This window comes from Oncorhynchus nerka, linkage group LG24 (genome assembly GCF_034236695.1).
Source record: "Oncorhynchus nerka isolate Pitt River linkage group LG24, Oner_Uvic_2.0, whole genome shotgun sequence".
In the NCBI taxonomy this organism is placed as follows: domain Eukaryota; kingdom Metazoa; phylum Chordata; class Actinopteri; order Salmoniformes; family Salmonidae; genus Oncorhynchus; species Oncorhynchus nerka.
In genome coordinates, this window is record NC_088419.1 from 57,841,517 (window position 1) to 57,859,606 (window position 18,090).

The following is an 18,090-nucleotide window of genomic DNA, read 5'->3' on the forward strand; positions in this document are numbered from 1 at the left end:
GTTTGGCTCTCCTTTTCCTATAGTCCATGACCAGACCCTTTTGTCTTGCTCACATTGAAATGTTGTTGTCCTGGCACCACACTGCCAGGTCTCTGACCTCTCTATAGGCTGTCTCATCGTTGTCGGTGATCAGGCCTACCACTGTTGTCGTCAGCAAACATAATGATGGTGTTGGAGTCGTGCTTGGCCACGGAGCCGTGGGTGAACAGGGAGTACAGGAGGGGACTGAGCACGCACCCTTAAGTGGCCCCAGTTTTGAGGATCAGCGTGGCACATGTTGTTGCCTACCCTTACCACCTGGGGGCGGCCTGTCAGGAAGTCCAGGATCCAGTTGCAGAGGGAGGTGTTCAGTTCCAGGGTCCTTAGCTTAGTGATGCGCTTTGTGGGCAGTATGGTGTTGAACGCTGAGCTGTGGTCAAGAACAACATTCTCACATAGGTGTTCCTTTAGTCCAGGTGGGAAAGGGCAGTGTGGAGTGCGATTGAGATTGCGTGACCTGTTGGGGCGGTATGCGAATTGGAGTGGGTCTAGTGGGTGTGGGTCTTATGGCATGATGGTGTGGATGTTGAGCCATGACCAGCCTTTCAAAGCACTTCATGGCTAGTGACGTGAGTGCTACGGGACGGGACGGTAATCATTTTGGCAGGTTAACCTTAGCTTTCTTGGGCACAAGGACTATGGTGGTCTGTTCTGAAACATGTAGGCATTACAGACTCGGCCAGGGAGAGGTTGAAAATGTCAGTGAAGACACTTGCAGTTGGTCCGCCCATGCTCTGAGTACATGTCCTGGTAATCCGTGTGGCCCTACGGCTCTGTGAATGTTGACCTGTTTAAAGGTCTTGCTCACATCGGCAACTGAGAGCGTGATCACACAGTCGTCCAGAACATCTGGTGCTCTCATGCATGCTTCAGTGTTGTTTGTCTTGAAGCAAATATAACAGGCATTTAGCCCGTATGGTAGGCTTGCGTCACTGGGCAGCTCGTGGTTAGGTTTCCCTTTGTAGTCCGTAATAGTTTAAGCCCTGCCATATCCGATGAGCGTCAGAGCCGGTGTAGTAGGATTCAATCTTAGTCGCACGTAAGTTCTTTTTTTTTTTTTGTCCATCCACACCGGACACGGGAATTTGAAATATCAAAATAAACTCTGGGATATAAACATTGGTTTGTTATTTTGCCTGAAATGGACAAGGTCCTCTACTCTGACAATTAATCCACAGATAAAACTGTAAACTGAATTTTAATTTCTAGTCATCCCTCCTCGTTCCTTCATGCTTCTTCCTTTGGACTTTATATGGCGATTGGCAACCAACTTTAAGGTGCATTACCACAACCGACTGGTGTTTGGACTTCAGTTCAGCTTTCAATCACCCACGTGGGTATATGCTCCTAAAAACCAATGAGGAGATGGGAGAGGCATGACATACTAAATAACCAAGTTTTAGCGCCTGGCTTCACAGACGCCTGCGAGCAGTGTGAGTGCAATGATTTAATAAAATGTATGTGTATAATTATTTTGCAACGTGTCCTGTCTGGTCAGCACGTTAGACATTGCGCACCAGCAGTTATTGACAAATAGACACGCAACCTCGTCTTACCAGACATAGCTGCTCTGTCCTGCCGAAACACAGAGAAGCCAGCCATCTCTATATTATCCGTGTTCTCGTTCAGCCACGTCTCGGTGAAACATAAGATATTACAGTTAACGTCTAATTGGTTGGATGGTCTTGATCGTAGATCGTCCAGTTTGTTTTCCAATGATTGGGAAAGGGGGATACCTAATCAGTTGTACAGCTGAATGCATTCAACTTAAGAGTCTTCCGCATTTCACTCAACCACTCTGAATCATAGAGTTGCGGGGGGCTGCCGTAATTGGCATCCACGTCATCAGCGCCCGGGGAACAGTGGGTTAACTGCCTTGCTCATGGCCAGAATTACAGATTTGTACCGTATCAGCTCCATTGCACGTTGGCCAATAATACAGAGGGTAGTGGTGGTTTACCTACTCGTCAGCGAATTCTTGCAAGGCACCCCGCCCTACTCCCCCTTTTTTCGGGCAGTATTTCTCTCACGTCGGACTCATTTTAAATAAAAAATATTTGTTCAGTTCGTGATGAGTAATCGCTGTTCTGATGTCCAGACGGTAGCAGCAACATTATGTACAAAATGAATTACAAACAAAATAGCACAGTTGGTTAGGAGACCGTAAAAACGGCAGCCATCCTCTCCTGCGCCATTATTAATGCTTGAGCCAAATATATAGGAAGAAATAAACATGCCACATTGTCTTTAAAAAATCGCCAGAAATCACACTGTTCATACTACTAGCTTTGGTTTTATAACAGAGAGAGCGTTTGAATCTATCTGTTCTCTTCTACTTTTCCTGGCTGGCAAAGTACCAGGATGTTGTCTCTGGTTTTGGATCTGAATTTAGAGAACTGAATTTCAAAACTGCATCAGGGAAGTTGATTATGAAACTTATAATAAACTTGAAATGATAGTTTAACTTGATACACAGACAATGAATGCTATGTATGTGTGTAAAAATGCTAAATTGAATATTCAATACAATTGAACAGAATGCACTTCATTCAATACAGTTTAAAATCATGTAATACAAGTTACATTTATGAATTCAATGATTCAATATCCTAATACAAATTCAAAATAATGGAATTCAAATACAATTTCTGTTGGCACAGAAATTGCTCCATATTCCCAGAGGAAAATTAATCCCTGATGTTGCTAGATTATGTGTACTGTATGATTTAAAGGAATACTTCGGGATTTTGGCATGAGGCCCTTTATCTACTTCCCGAGTCAGATGAACTCATGGATACCATTTAAGTCTCTGCATCCAGTAGGAAGGAAGTTCGAGGCAAAATCCCATAGTATGACTTTAAGGGAATTTGCATCAGGATTCACAAACACCTTATAACAGTAGAGATTTAAAGGGATATTTTACGCAAACATATTTGATTATTTTGTTCATTAGTCCACTGTTGATATGATCCCATGTCAGCAGTAAGTTTTCAAGATGTATCACTTTCAGTACAAAGTAAATAGTGTGGCGATGTGTTATATGATTGGGATAAAATATCCCTTTTAAGAAGGATATTTTTCCATATACTAGGGTAGAAATTATTTTTAGGCTACAGGTAGCCTGTGCCAAAGAATAACGTTCAAGTATTGTTACCAGCATATTGCCTCAAGTAGGCTATGTGCTAGCCTGCAGGGGTGGGCAACTCCAGTCCTCGAGGGCCTGATTTGGTGTCACACTTTTTCTCCATCCCTAGCAAACACAACTGATTAAATCAAATTGCATTCTAAACTGAAGATCATTATTAGCTGATTATTGGAGTCAGGGCTGGGGAAAAACTGTGACACCAATCAGGCCCTCGAGGACTGGAATTGCCCACCCCTGTGACGGGGAAGTTCTTTTAAGTTTAGTTAGTCATTGTGTTCTCTGAGTCAGCACAGACCTATAATGCAACCCTTCACTTTGAGTTTTGCAGAATCATGGTCCAGGTAGTTGACCTATTGAGCAGGGTAAACCCAACTTCAACAGTGCTGCCATTCAAATTCATGACTTCAAGCTAAAACGAGTCTAGTCTAGCTGATCAGTTTATCCACTGGCAGTATCATCATGAAGATCACATGGTTAATGGAATCAGAGGTACAGCGGCTGGTATTTCATACTAATTATGATCTATGAACTAATCTGCTCTTAATGTCCCAATGCATGCTGCGGCTCGATCGGCCTGCATCGTGACTGCAAACACTAATGTAAAGTAGTCCTCTTCCTCTCAGAAACTGGGATTGTGTGTGTGTGCGTGCGTGCGTGTATGTTTGAGGGGGGGCAGTGTGCTTGGTGTTTGTGATTGAGTCTTTTCCGTACGTGCACATTCCTTTGTGCTCACGTGTAGGGGGCTGGCTGCACCTCTTGGGCTTTGCCGTGGGTCGCCGTCCGGTTGCTAAGGGGAATCCAGGTGGAGCCTCACTCTGGTAGATGCAGGGTTAAAGGCCTCCATTTTGTTAGGTAACACCCTAATGGCCTGATCTGTCAGTTGCGTTAAAATGGCAGGGCTTAACCCCTGGTGTTCAGGACCGAACCAGTAGGGGCACCCTCCCTGCCTCCATGCTGCCACAACCAATGGGAGACGGAGAGTGAGGACGCTGAAGAGGAAAAGTGTTTATCAGTGTACAGTAGATCTATGGCCAGCCACTCTACCCTCCCCCACCACCCAGTCAGCTGGCTCCCTCTCTTTCACTCTTCTTTCTATGCTCTCTCTCCCTCTCTGTTTAGTCTCCATGTACTCAGCTTGGTGGAACCAGATTAAGCAATGTATTTTTTGTCACAATCAGATATTCCAAAGAAAATGCAGCGGGTTGAAGTTTTACTTTCTTTCTAAATTCATATTAGGAGTTGATGTCATTCTGAACCTAAAACACGATCTGTAGTGCTTAAATGAATAATTAAACAAATGTATTTTGCGTTATTCATATCTAGGACGATATGCCGATTTTAAAATGTGTATCACAGGGAACAGATGGACACTAATTGCATAGGAAGGAGATTTAATAGCTTTGTGTGTAGCCCATTTATTGGGCAATATTATTTTGTCTCCCTCTCTCACTGGACCCAATAGAGCCCGTTTTAAAAGTGTCAGTGTGCTGTTAATGTTCTAGCTCGCTAAATCCAATCCCTAGGGAAGGTAATTTACATATCAGATAGAAGAGGTTAGCTAGCAGCCTGAGGAAATGGAGCATTTTGATTGATCCTATACCCCTGAAGGATTTCGTATGAAAATAGAATGTGCTCACAGGAGAGTCATACCAGGTTCTCCATATTGTTCTAGCCAACTGTGTAATCGATCCATTGTTTATAGCAGGAATCGCTTAAAATGGAATGGGCCTAAACTAATTCAAAAGTGGTAAATTAGCATGCTTTCTGTTTTTCTAAAACAATACATGTATTACTATATAACTGGCCAAGAAACGCGAGGGCAAAGTCACACTTTCGTAGACTTGTCAATTCGACCAACTTCTACATGTGGCCTTTGGATTAAAAAACAAATAGTTTGTGTGACCACCCGCCAAAGTGGCTGGTGAAATACATTAAAATCAAATGTATTAGTCACATGCGCCGAATACAACAATACAACCTTACAGTGAAATAGTAACTTACAAACCCCTAACCGACAGTGCAGTTTCAAAAAATACAGATAAGAGTAAGAGATAAAAGTAACAACTAATGAAAGAAGAACAGTAAAATAACAGGGGGGTGCCGGTACACAGTCAATGTGCAGGGCCACCGGTTAGTTGAGGAAGCAGTGATGTACTGGGCCATTCGCACTATCCTCTGTAGTGCCTTGCGGTTGGAGGCCGAGCATTTGGCGGGTGTAATTTTCCAACCCTGTTGATAATGGATAGAGTGCAATGTATGAGCACACGTCATTTAGAAACCTGAGGTGACGGTTTGCCTTTAGATTGTGTAGATTAACGCTGTACATTACAAAGCCAGTTATCGAGTCCAATTAAAGCATTTGTTTTCTGATACATACTATGTTACACTTTATATCGTGTGATGTGCTAAGAGCATTTTGTATTATTCTGTACTTAAATCTGAGACATTCCATTTTAGTATGGTATGTATTAATTTATGGATGTCCATCCATTTCATATATGTTTTAAGAATGACAATGTATTATGTTACGAATTTGCATTATGTACAGTATGTTACTAATTTTCCTAACGTATGTTACAAATTGTAGCTAGGTGGCTAACGTTAGCTCACTAACATTAGCTAGTCTAGAGGCTAGGTGAGGCAAACAAACTTTTGAGATGTCACACATGGTGTTTTGCTTGTTTGAAATGCATAGCCTACTTCAGTCGGACCTGTTGATTCTTTTACATGACAGGTGTTGATCGACAGATTGGGGTTATTTGTGAGATGAAATTGTCTTCCAAATTCCACTGTATTTTACTGACTCTCACTGGAGTTGCCAGATGGTGCCTAATGACACTCATTGATTCTAGATCCATACTTGGCCCTCTGCCCACAGCAAGAATGATCTACACTCTATTTCAAACTAAACATGTTTTTCAGTGTTTTGTACTGGCCATTTTCAAGTAATGAAAGAAATCCTGAACTCGTTTTTTCCTGTCTTTTCATGATGAAATGCTTTTGTTTTCTTGAATGGAGGGTCATTGACTGAAAGCAAGGCTCAATTCTCACAGCACAGTCTCCTGATTGACACCCTATAGTGAGAGGCAGAAAGAAATGTCATCAATCTGTCCTTGTATGGGCTCTAAGCACTCTCTTCATTCCACTCCTTCCTGGTACCTTCCTGCCATCACCTGCTTCCAAAGTACTCTCTCAGCCCGTGTCAGTGCAGATGACTGGTTGAAGTACTGTTGCTATGTTATTCCCCAGTCAATCCCTCTCACGTTACTTTGAATGGCAGTGAATGGATAAACTCTCACTTTCCTACTTGGCCTTTTAGTACATACGTTTTAGCTGTACTCTACTGTTTATTGCTCTGTCTGTTTTCCCAGAGGTTGTCTAATGCAACATCTCCTGATTTTTCTCACATAATCCAGGTTTCCATCTAACTGTTTTTATGCGAATAAATTACATGTCAAGACAGGCCTGATGGAAACAGACGAGGTGGGATATTTTTGTCTGTAAAATTAACTATGCTAGAAATTGCAGTGAAACGCCTTTATTTGCTAATATTTATATAATAACCATCTTGACGTAAACTTGGAATCGCAATCACATGGTGATTGACGCTTGGCTGACATTTGACAAATAAAAGTAATCTGGCTCTTTTGTCCATAATAATGTCATCATGTAGGTAGCCTACCCACACTGTATCTGAGAGCTGTTGGCTAGAGAGCATGTGCCAAGACCAGAGTGGGCACATTTTGCTATTATAACGCAGACATTTTTGTGACAACCATCAAAGTTGGAAACGCATTTGAACTTTTATTCAGTAAATGGGAATTTAACGGCAAGTTATTTGTATGTGCACTACGTTATCACGCCCAGCCTTTAGTCAATTTGGTGGGAAAATGCACATATTGTTTAATGCAGATTTTGGAATATTTGCATGAAAATCTGTCGCCAATTGTATGGAAACCTAGCTATAGATAGACATTGCTTGGTGAATAGCAAATGAGCTTCAACAGGGTGGTAGGTAGGCGATGTGTGACGTGACATTTGAGGACGGGCACATAAGTCTCTCAAATGTTACATCTTCATGATGCCATCCATCTACTATGAGATGAGTCATGCATGCCTGAGCTACAAACAAGAATAGCTCCCTTAGAGATGACTCTACTGGATGTCATCAGCGGGGAGGGAATTGCAGAGGCCATTCTGGCTCCTATGATTCACATGTAGACCTACGTCAAGAGCAGGTAATACTACACTGTGCTGTGCCACTCAGGCCCTGCGGCCATTTTGAGCCCTGCCTTCCCTGGCTGCATTCAGGGAGGACAGCGACCACCAGTTCCCTCCAGTGTTACTAAGTGTGTTTGTGAATGTGTGAGCTCAGGGCATGATAGTAAAGAGCTGTGTGCTCTGTGGTTCATGCATGCTCCACCCCCTTCAGATAGATGCCCTTTGTGCTCATGGATGGGTAGAAACGGGGCACATCTGTCCTTGTTATGTCGCAGTGCTCAGTCCCTCTTAGCGCAACAGTGTTTCCACCCCACCATTTTATAGGCAGGGTCCCTCTTGCCTCCACCTCTCGTGCCCTCCACCTCTCTTGGTTCTGTTATCATTGCTTGAGCTTCCTAAATCTGGCCTCTGTTTGTTTTAGTTGAAAATGCCATGCCTTCCTGGAAAATAGGCAGTTTTAGTGAAACATTGAGCAGATGTGGGGGATATTATGAATCACTATAGCTCTGTGGCAATGCAAGTGCTGAGTGGGCGAAAGAAGCTGAGCTGACCAGTTTCAGCAGCCTGGCCAACTGGTTCCTCTTAGGGCTGGGCGATATGGCCTAAGAATAATCTATTTGATTCGATTTTTTTCAAATTTATGGCGATTCACAATATATATCAATGTATTATATTGTCTCTAAATAAGCTTTTGTTGTACAATTTACAGGTAAAATACGCTGCATTTCAAACAGTCAGCAATAATCTAATGAAGTCAGGGTTTGTGAAATTATACATAGGCTAAATGGTACAGTAGTTTAATCTGCTTTTTCTTTGTAATAATCACTGGTCTGGCTTTCAAGTCTATGAAAATACCCTTGTTAGAAACGTTACCAGAACCATGCATCTCGTAGCAGGTATTGGCTGTAGAAAATGAACACAGTTAGGTCTCATAATCTATCTGTCATTTTTTATTTTTTTATTTTACCTTTATTTAACCAGGCAAGTCAGTTAAGAACACATTCTTATTTTCAATGACGGCCTGGGAACAGTGGGTTAACTGCCTGTTCAGGGGCAGAACGACAGATTTGTACCTTGTCAGCTCGGGGGTTTGAACTCACAACCTTCCGGTTACTAGTCCAACGCTCTAACCACTGAGTCATGCATAATTCCACATGCTAGTGAGTAGCCAGATAATCTTTCATATTTAAAATCTAGCCAACTTGGATCTATTTGCTGGTTAACATGGTAGAACAGTTGAATTGTTATGAACGCATCCTTCTGTCCGTCTCCAACTGTTTGAACAGCATGCTGGCCTGTCCACTTTGTTCAGATGGGCCACTTGATTTCAATATCTTATTTCTCAGAATGAGAACGAGGTGCCAATTCGTTATATAATAGTTTTTTATGCGCATTGTACATAAAACACAGACTAGACAGCTAGTATAGGTCTGTGGCTAAACTGCTACATTCATTTTCCAGAATCAATGTTCATTGATAGTCTGTTTTTAGGGGTCTGCTCTTCATGCAGTTTGAGGAGTTGAGACATAAAGACTATAGTTAGAAAGGTTCAGTTGTCCTCCATTATAGTGAAATTATGTCTCAATGTGTTTCGGTGTCCATGTTCGAGGTTGACCGATTTAATCGGAATGGCTGAATAATTTGGCCCGATTTCATAATAATCGGTAATTGCCATTTTTGGACACCGATTATGGCTGATTACATTGCACTCCACGAGGACACTGCGTGGCAGGCTGACCACCTGTTACGCGAGTGCAGGAAGGAGCCAAGGTAAGTTGCTAGCTAGCATTAAACTTATCTTATAAAAAACAATCAATCTTAACATAATCACTAGTTAACTACACATGGTTGATGATATTACTAGTTTATCTAGCTTGTCATGCGTTGCATATAATCGATGTGGTGCTTGTTAGCTTGTCATCGAATCACAGCCTACTTTGCCAATCAGGTGATGATTTAACAAGCGCATTCGTAAAAAAAGCACTGTCGTTGCGCCAATGTACCTAACCATAAACATCAATGCCTTTCTTAAACTCAATACACAATTATATATTTTTAAACCTGCATATTTAGTTAATATTGCCTCCTAACATGAATTTCTTTTAACTAGGGAAAATGTGTCACTTCTCTTGCGTTCTGTGCAAGCAGAGTCTCAGGGTATATGCAGCCGTTTGGGCTGCCTGGCTCATTGCGAACTGTGTGAGGACCATTTCTTCCTAACAAAGACCGTAATTCATTTGCCAGAATTGTACATAATTATGACATAACATTGACGGTTGTGCAATGTAACAGCAATATTTAGATTTAGGGATGCCACCCGTTCAATAAAATACGGAACGGTTTCGTATTTCACTGAAAGAATAAACGTTTTGTTTTCGAAATGATAGTTTCCGGATTTGACCATATTAATGACCTAACATGCTGACCAGACCGGACAAGTCACGTGCGTGAGTGTTGCAAAATAAATGTAGAAATCCATGTTATTCAATTATTGCACCCACACTGCTCGCGCGTGCCAACGAGCGTCTGCGTTGCCAAGGGCTAAAATAGAAGTCATTCCTATTTCTGACGCAAATCGCGCTGCAAGTCCTGCCTCTCCCATCTCTCCCATCTCCTCATTGGTTTATAGAAGCAGGTACCCACATGCCATCGCCTCATTGGTTATACCCACATGGGTGATTGAAAGACTAACTGTTTTGCCGGTTGTCGTGGTAATACTATGAAAGTGTAGATGCCAATCACCATATAAGTTCAAAGATGAAAAAGCCTGGAAGGAGGCGCGATGACTAGAAACGATTCGGTTGACCGTTTTATGTGTGGATTAATTGTCAGAGTAGAGGACATTGTGCATTTCAGGTAAAATAACAACTCGATGTTTATATCCCAGGATAAATTAGTTAGCAACAGCGAGCTAGCTAAATAGGACAAATTAGCTAGCAAGTGCAAGCTAACTAGCTAACTAAATTGCCATATATGTTTAATGCTTTTTGAGCTGTCCCCAAATTAATCTCATTGTCAGTTCGTTTTGATATTTTAACCTGCGTGTCGTGATCGCGTTTGGTGTAGGGGGACTAAATAAATGTATGCACAATGGCGCACACGCGCGCAGCCGGTATGGGTTCCGTGTAAGGCTCGTATTTCTGTGTATTATTATAATTAAGTCTATGATTTTATAGAGCAGTCTATAACTGAGCGGTGGTAGGCAGCAGCAGGCTCTTAAGCATTCATTCAAACAGCACTTCCCTGCATTTGCCAGCAGCTCTTCACTGTGCTTCAAGCATTGCGCTGTTTATGACTTCCATCCTATCAACTCCCGAGATTAGGCTGGCAATACTATAGTGCCAATAAGAACATCCAATAGTCAAAGGTGTATGAAATACAAATGGTATAGAGAGAAATAGTCCTAGAATTCCTAAAACATCTTACCTGGGAATATTGAAAACTCATGTTAAAAGGAACCACCAGCTTTCATATGTTCTCAGGTTCTGAGCAAGGAACTTAAACGTTAGCTTTTTTACATGGCACATATTGCACTTTTACTTTCTTCCCCAACACTTTGTTTTTGCATTATTTAAACCAAATTGAACATGGTTCATTATTTATTTGAGACTAAATTTGTTTTATTGATGTATCATATTAAGTTAAAATAAGTGTTCATTCAGTATTGCTGTAATTGTCATTATTATATATATATATTTATTAATAATATAATCGTCCGATTTAATAGGTATCAGCTTTTTTGGGTCCTCCAATAATTGGTATCGGCGTTGAAAAATCATAGCCGGTCGACCTCTAGTTCATATGAGCGATTTTTATTCGACCAAACCCTAAATGCAAATTAGTGAGTTGAAACCACTTGTCAGAGAGAAAGAAGTGATCTTTCATCTTTGTTGTTCTGAGTTGCAGGGGGAGGAGCTTGGTGTGTGAATGGGAAGGTGCAGTCACAGCAGAAAGAGTGAAGGAGATGAGAACAATCAGAGCTACATTCTTGCGATACAGGCATTTGGAATATCTTGCTAAAACATTAATTAGATGTAATGCCCAGCTGTACTACTTCTCATGTTTGAGAGTTTGGGGGTGTTTGAATTGGAATCATGTTTAGGTAGTCTAAGCATCAGTGCTAGGAGTGGCTGGTATTGGTCTCCTGGGGTGAAATGTGTGTGTGTGTGTTCAGCTACCAATGACTCACTAAAACTCCAAGTCCAAGCATCTGTTTTTTTCTTTCTTCTTATGTGTGCTTTAAGTCAAGTGGGAATTGAACTCCCAACCAACATTGGAGAATTTCAGACTGATCCACTCAACTCAGTTACAGGTCCAACAAACTGGCAATCAAGTGTTGTTGTTTTTTGTCACAAGTGAGTTTGTTGTCAATGTGTGAACTGCATGAATTTATGGGCCTTGTGAGCATCATCGATTTAGTTTACAGTCATCAAAGCAATTTACTCTACATGTTTATTCTTAACCTTGACTGGTGAATGTATTTTTGTGCTTGTGTCAAGATGATATTACAATAGCCATTTTGCAGAAAGTAGCCTGAGTGACTGAGGGTTTAGGCTGGCCTTGTACACACTCCAAGGTACACAAGTGTGAAAATCAGTTCCTTGTTTGACAGGCAAACCCGAGGTGTGGTTCACCCATTCAGCTGTTTTGATGTGAGCCATAGCAAAGATGTTTTCATGTGTACAAAGTTTGTAAAGCCCTGATTCTAATGTGCCAGCACATTTTATAGGGCACAGTTTATGACACTAATTGAACATGGCCAACGTTATGGTTTCCAGATGTGAAAGGGTAAACACGATTCAGAGCACTGGTGGATGTTTTATTCTACAGCATATTGTGTCACCACCTGAATTAATTGAACACAGATCATACTGAAATCTAGGCGTTCGAATCTCTTAAGTCTCCTTTTTCCCCCTCCGAATTAATCTATTGATTCAGTGTGTGTGTGTGTCATTGACAATCAATGTTTTAAGCAATTAGACCTAAATAAAGTTGACATGTTATGGACATGGATCACTTCACTATTGATAGTGATTGGTTCAGTGTTATAGATTGATTGCCATTTTGCATCCTTCAGTTGTCTCTGTACATTTTTCAGTGGTGTCTGTGATGCTGTCCGCCTCCTGTTCTCTGGCAAACATTTGTGTTTTGGAATGCAGGCGACAGCATCTCTGTGGCGTCTCCTGCTGCCAGTCGGTCTCTCTGGGTTAAAACCTGCTCCCTCCAGCCTCTTCTCAACCCTCAGACTGGTTTAAACCGGTTCTCATGGAAAGGCTTTGTGTCTCCCATAGAATCTTGGGAAGGGTAATATGGAGCTCTGCTCTGGTGATGTCACAGTGGATGAGAAAGACCTTGAGTCAGCCTTCTTTATCTGATGGTAGAAGTGTGTACACTCAGGTAGTCTATACAGTGGCGGCCCCAATGATTGTTTACAACCTCTATAAGGGGAGTGATGAGGCAATTATATTTACTTAAGGGGAGACGGCAGACTAGAAGTACTGGAGTCAGCAGGCTTGAAAGGAGATAAGAGTAGGCCTAATGGTCTTCCAACTCCCCCCTTCCCTGTACTTCAACTCTAGTCCAGAACACACACACACACAGTGTCAAGTACACACTGAGCTCTGATTCTTGTTTCAGTTCATAACCTGTGCGTCTGTGAGATGTTCATGTCTGTGTGAGTGTATGCTTCATCCATGGTGTAGTGCCATAGTTGTGGGTCAGGCTGATGTTCAAGCTGAGTGTGTCTCCCTCCTGCTCCATCCTCTGCTATTACTTTAATGATGGGGGATTTGGGTCAGCATCTGGGGAGCTGGCACTGAGGCAGGCCTGTGCTGCAGTCAGGTCAGTCAGACAGAGAGCCCCCCCCTCTCCAGCACAGCTGGAGGAATTACTGACCGGCCCGCTACCACACATCCACACTGATATGGTGCCTCAGTGAGCATTTAGGCCTAGATTTGTCCGGTTTTCATTGGTCAAGTGCCTCACTGTTGAATTGGTCCAGTGTTTGTTTATCTTTCCCCGACAGTGGTGTTTGCATTGCATGACCACTCATTATCAGCCAGTGTTCAACTTCCATCTCATCTTGGGGTGGTGCGATGCTACTTAAGCCTGCCCGCCGCTGACACAGACCTCTGTGTTTGTTTATCCATATCTTTAACCCCCCCTCTCTCTCGTTCTGTGTCGCCAGGTAGAGCGATGTCGGAGGAGGCGGTGCGTCTGACGCGCAGCCAGAAGCGGGCCCTGGAGAGGGACGTAGTGGCCCCTGGCAGCCCCGGGGGGGAGCTGGACATTAAGAAGGTGAAGCTGGAGAACAGTGAACAGCCACCTGCAGCAGACGGCCCTATAGCTCTAGTGGCTGTGGGGGGAGGAGATGTGGTGAAGACGGAGCAGGCAGCCAAGGTGGCCAGCATGAGCATCCTGAAGACCGACGAGGTCAAGGCTACCATCAAAGTGGAGGTGCAGACTGGGGACGGGCCTGTCGACATGAGCACGTCAAAGAGGTGAGAAGAACACTGATTATGCACATGGTCTAAGCCTACACTCTTTCTGGCTGTACATTTGAACAAGGCCTAACTGGACTGTGGTACCCTCAGACGTTGTCTATTTTTGTTAATAATAATATTACCATCACTCTCTGGATTTAGTTTTAGAACATTGCTCTAAAATGTTATTTTTTCCATCTGGCCTTTGGTGCATGTTTACAATATGATGGGTTGTCTTGGAGTCTGCACATGGTACATTTGTGACTAGGGAATGTAGTGCTTTGTTATGACTGGAAAGGGACATTTGCTTGGAAAGCAAGTTTTAAAAGTGGAACATTGTAAATCCAAAAAGGCAAATATGGGATGATGTTGATAATGTCCTGAATTGATTATCCAGCTGTTAAGGTTTTGGTTAATTTTGAAAGTTGTATGTCTCTACTGAGGCAGTATGTGAGAGCGGCCTTGTCCAGATCTTCAGATATGGTTGGGTTTAAATTAGTTAGGAGGGTATGCATGGATGATCATGTGCTGTTGTTGATGGTGGGGGGGTTGGTTGGTTATGGAAAAAGTTATTTTTTGACAAGTTGAAGCCTAGGCTGTTCGTGTGTGTGTGTTGCAACAACTATGTGTAGGTGTGTTTGAACTGCTGTCTGCGTTAGCTAGCGAGTGGGCTTCTCACACAGGAAGTGCATGTCTGTGCTCCCTCTGTTCATGGTGGCCTGCACCCATTTTGAGAAGTCTGAGGCTTTGGCTGACGGGCTCCATTTTCTCCAGCACCTGAACTCTGCCTCACTTCATACAAAATGAAGGCTATGTGTCACAAACTGGTTCCAGCCGGTCGTTGCCATGGTTTCCACTTTGGAAGGAGCAGTTGGGGAAAGGAGGGGCCGTTGTTGAGTGTGTGTGTCACATGACCAAATGCCTGATATCATGATGTGATCTCTTCACTTGGTAGAGTCATTAATATACACTGGAGGTGAGAGCAGTAGTACGCAAGGAAGATAGCCGCCAAGGAAGGGCTTTGCAGTTATGCATTGTAGTAGTTCACCCTCATGTCACCTTTGCCCTTTTCTTCACCCTAAGCCTGTGCTGCTACTGTTTCCATGTTTTTTTTGTAGAACTTTTAGTGTTTGCAGAGGAGATCTAGCATTTTGATCCAACTGTTTCAGAAACTGGGTGCCGAGTAATAGAATATGCATTGCTTTCCAATGTCATATAATTAGAAAGATATAAAAACACTTATTTTGGCCGGATAGACCTTTTTATAGGCTAAAGCAAACGTTTGATGACATTTGTCCATGTCCAGTTTCATGAATAGTGGTTTGTACTGGTAGGAATACCTACCTCCCATGAGTTAACTCTTTCAGGGGAAGTGTGAGTCAACAGTGCTGAGTATTCCAGAGAACTAACGTTAGTAGCTTGTAGAAACGGAAGCTGTGGCCACTGGATCTTATGTAACCACGTACTTGGCTTTTGTTTTTGCTTGTCAAATCAGCTTTTAGGGTGGAGATGATCACCTCGTCACCATATATATAATAACCCTCGCTTTGCCCATTGCCTGGGCTAGGAGTTACTCCTGGTTAGGTCGTGTGTGTGTGTGGTCCTATCCATTGGTTTACTTTTTGCCCTACTTGGTCCATTGCTTTACAAGCCCTCTGTATCACAAGCTGTGGATTGTGTGATTGTAAACCATAGCTACTGTATCTTTCTCGGCCTGCCCTCTAAACAACGAGGCCTCAGCCCTGTTACCACCGCAGGGCCCTGGGATGTTTTGCACCAACCAGGATGACTGTGTCCTTGTTGATATGCCTGTGTCCTACCCTCTGCACCGTAGCCCAAGACACACAGTCAGTCAGGGTGTATACAATAGGCTGTCTCCTAGCCATGTTCCCCTCCCCCACCCCTCTCTCTCCCCTCCAGTGTCTCCTGCGGGCCTCTGCTCTGCGACTCTGGTGTCAGCAGCTGGGAGGGGTGGGGCCGCAGGCATAGCTACTGTCCGTACAAAGCGTCACCTACCCACCTCCCAGCCTCACTCCCCTACTGGGTACAAGCGGGACGCCTGCTGTGTAGGGGCCAGCGAGTTATCTCCTCCATCGGCCTTTCACTCCCCCTCTCCGTCACAGGCTCCACGCTGTATACCGCTGCTCCTCTTTGTCCTCCTCAGGCTGGAGGAAACAACAGCTAGCTAAAGCCACAGAGGGAGCTATGAGGCCAGATCTAATCACACAGCCGGCCTAAGTCTGCAACTTGTAGCTCGGGCCTAGAAGCTCACGTATTTTGGCTCTGTTTTGAATGCATTCATTTTCTCCTCTTATATTCCAGTTGTAAGGAGTTGGAGTCTGCTTGTTATTCAGACAGGGCTCTGAACAGAGCTCCCACTCCACCATGACGGCTCTATTGATCTCAGATCAACTTGGGTGTCCCACAACTGCTGCTCACTCATAGACCACTGAAATGTTAGAATGTACCGCCCTCTACTGGACCCATCTTGCTACTGTATCTTTTTGCATACACGCCCAAGTGGTTCTCATTTGCTAGGTGATTAGTGTTGTATGATCACACTCAAATTAATTTCCAAATTGTGTGAGGAGAGGGATTGTCACTCAAGGGGGGTTTTGCTCTCCATGTTTACATTTTGCCTAGTAGAGTTTAGCTTATAAAGTAAATTGTTTGTTTCTCTCTCTTCTCCCAGTGACTTAAAGAAAGAGAGGCAGCCCCTGTCACCAAACAATGACGTCATAGTGCTGTCAGACAACGAGCCGTCCAGCCCCGTCATGAACGGCCTGAACCATTTCAGGAAGACAGACACTGACCTGCTCATGGTACGACCCGACACACACACACACACACACACACAGCGACTCCTCTCCTTTGTACTATTCACAATGTTTCTTTATCTACCACTGCTGCAAATACATTCTAATGTAGTTGTGTGTATGACCCTCTGCTGTCTTCCCTTGTGTAGAAGAGCAGGCCAGATGAGAGGGAGTGCATCATCAAACAGTTGATGGAGGAGCTGAGACTACAGGAGGCCAAGCTGGTGCTGCTGAAAAAACTACGACAGAGCCAGACACAGAAGGAGAGCACTGTACAGAAGGTATCTAAACACACACACACACACACACACACACACACACACTGTTTGCGCTAAACCCCTAGATTGCCATGGTCTCTCTCTCTTCCAGCCAACCTCTGGCTCTGTAGCCACTCCTCCACCTCTGGTCAGAGGCAGCATGACATCAGGCAAAGGAATGCTACAGGTACAGGCAGCTACTGCTCACCACCACTACACAATACAATCATACAGATGTACATTGCTGCTGTTGTGTACCATACATTCACGCTCCTTGTAATAGTATACCAGTGCATCCATTCAGCCACTAAGCACATTCAAGCTCTGTACTAGCTTGTTGTCAGTGTGTCATCTGTTCAACCATGCTGTGCTGTCTGAGGTAATCACACGCAGTTAGTGGTGACACACTACAGCTGATGTGAAATGGCTCTGTTTAGCATTTACTGTATGTGACTTGACAAAACGATTTTAAATATGACATGACAGGGACTGGCCACTTGCCAGCAAATGTCAACACTGATCATGTGACGCTTTCATGGGCAAATCTCATTGCCATTAAATCATGATTTAGCCAAAGGTCTGAGTTACACGTGTGGCTTTTGAGTTGGGAATTGTCCCTCATCGTATGGGTTCATCATGTGGTTGTGTTGCGTGTAAACCCTGTTGTTTTTGTGTCCAGGTGTCGTCAGTCCGTAGCTCAGGCACAGTGATCCCTCCTCCATTAGTCCGGGGTGGGCAGCATGTCCCGTCCAAGCAGAACCCCCAGACCACCATGCCACCCCTGGTCAGAGGGGCGCAGGTAACTTATACTCTGGTACTTACCTTTTTTAAACATACTTTTGTTGTTGTCTGTTGAGTATGCCCCTTTGGTACTTGTGCAATGTCAGTTATTAATAAGGCAGGTAGCCTAGTGGTTAGAGCGTTGGGCCAGTAACTGAAAGGTTGCTAGATCGAACCCACGAGCTGACAAGGTAGAGATCTGTCATTCTGCCCCTGAACAAGACAGTTAACCCACTGTTCCCTGGTAGGCTGTCATTGTAAATAAGTATTTGTTCTTAACTGACTTTAAAAATTAAGAAATACGAATTCTAACATTCTCTGCATATTCAGTGTATATTTTCACATTTTTA

General features: G+C 43.4%; 1 protein-coding gene across 6 annotated transcripts in view; it reads left to right on the top strand.

The window, feature by feature from the left end:
- Positions 1-18,090, top strand: part of LOC115108275 (transcriptional repressor p66-alpha-like) — a 32,512-nt gene that overhangs the window by 9,066 nt on the left and 5,356 nt on the right. For 3 of the 6 annotated variants that reach the window (XM_029632419.2, XM_029632420.2, XM_029632417.2), the window contains exons 2-6: positions 13,593-13,905; positions 16,580-16,709; positions 16,853-16,984; positions 17,073-17,147; positions 17,640-17,774. In XM_029632419.2, coding sequence (XP_029488279.2) covers positions 13,601-13,905; positions 16,580-16,709; positions 16,853-16,984; positions 17,073-17,147; positions 17,640-17,774 — 777 coding nt within the window. In that variant the 5' untranslated portion in view covers positions 13,593-13,600. The remainder of the gene's footprint in view (positions 1-13,592; positions 13,906-16,579; positions 16,710-16,852; positions 16,985-17,072; positions 17,148-17,639; positions 17,775-18,090) is intronic. The other 3 variants (XM_029632421.2, XM_029632422.2, XM_029632418.2) reach the window with 1 other exon arrangement.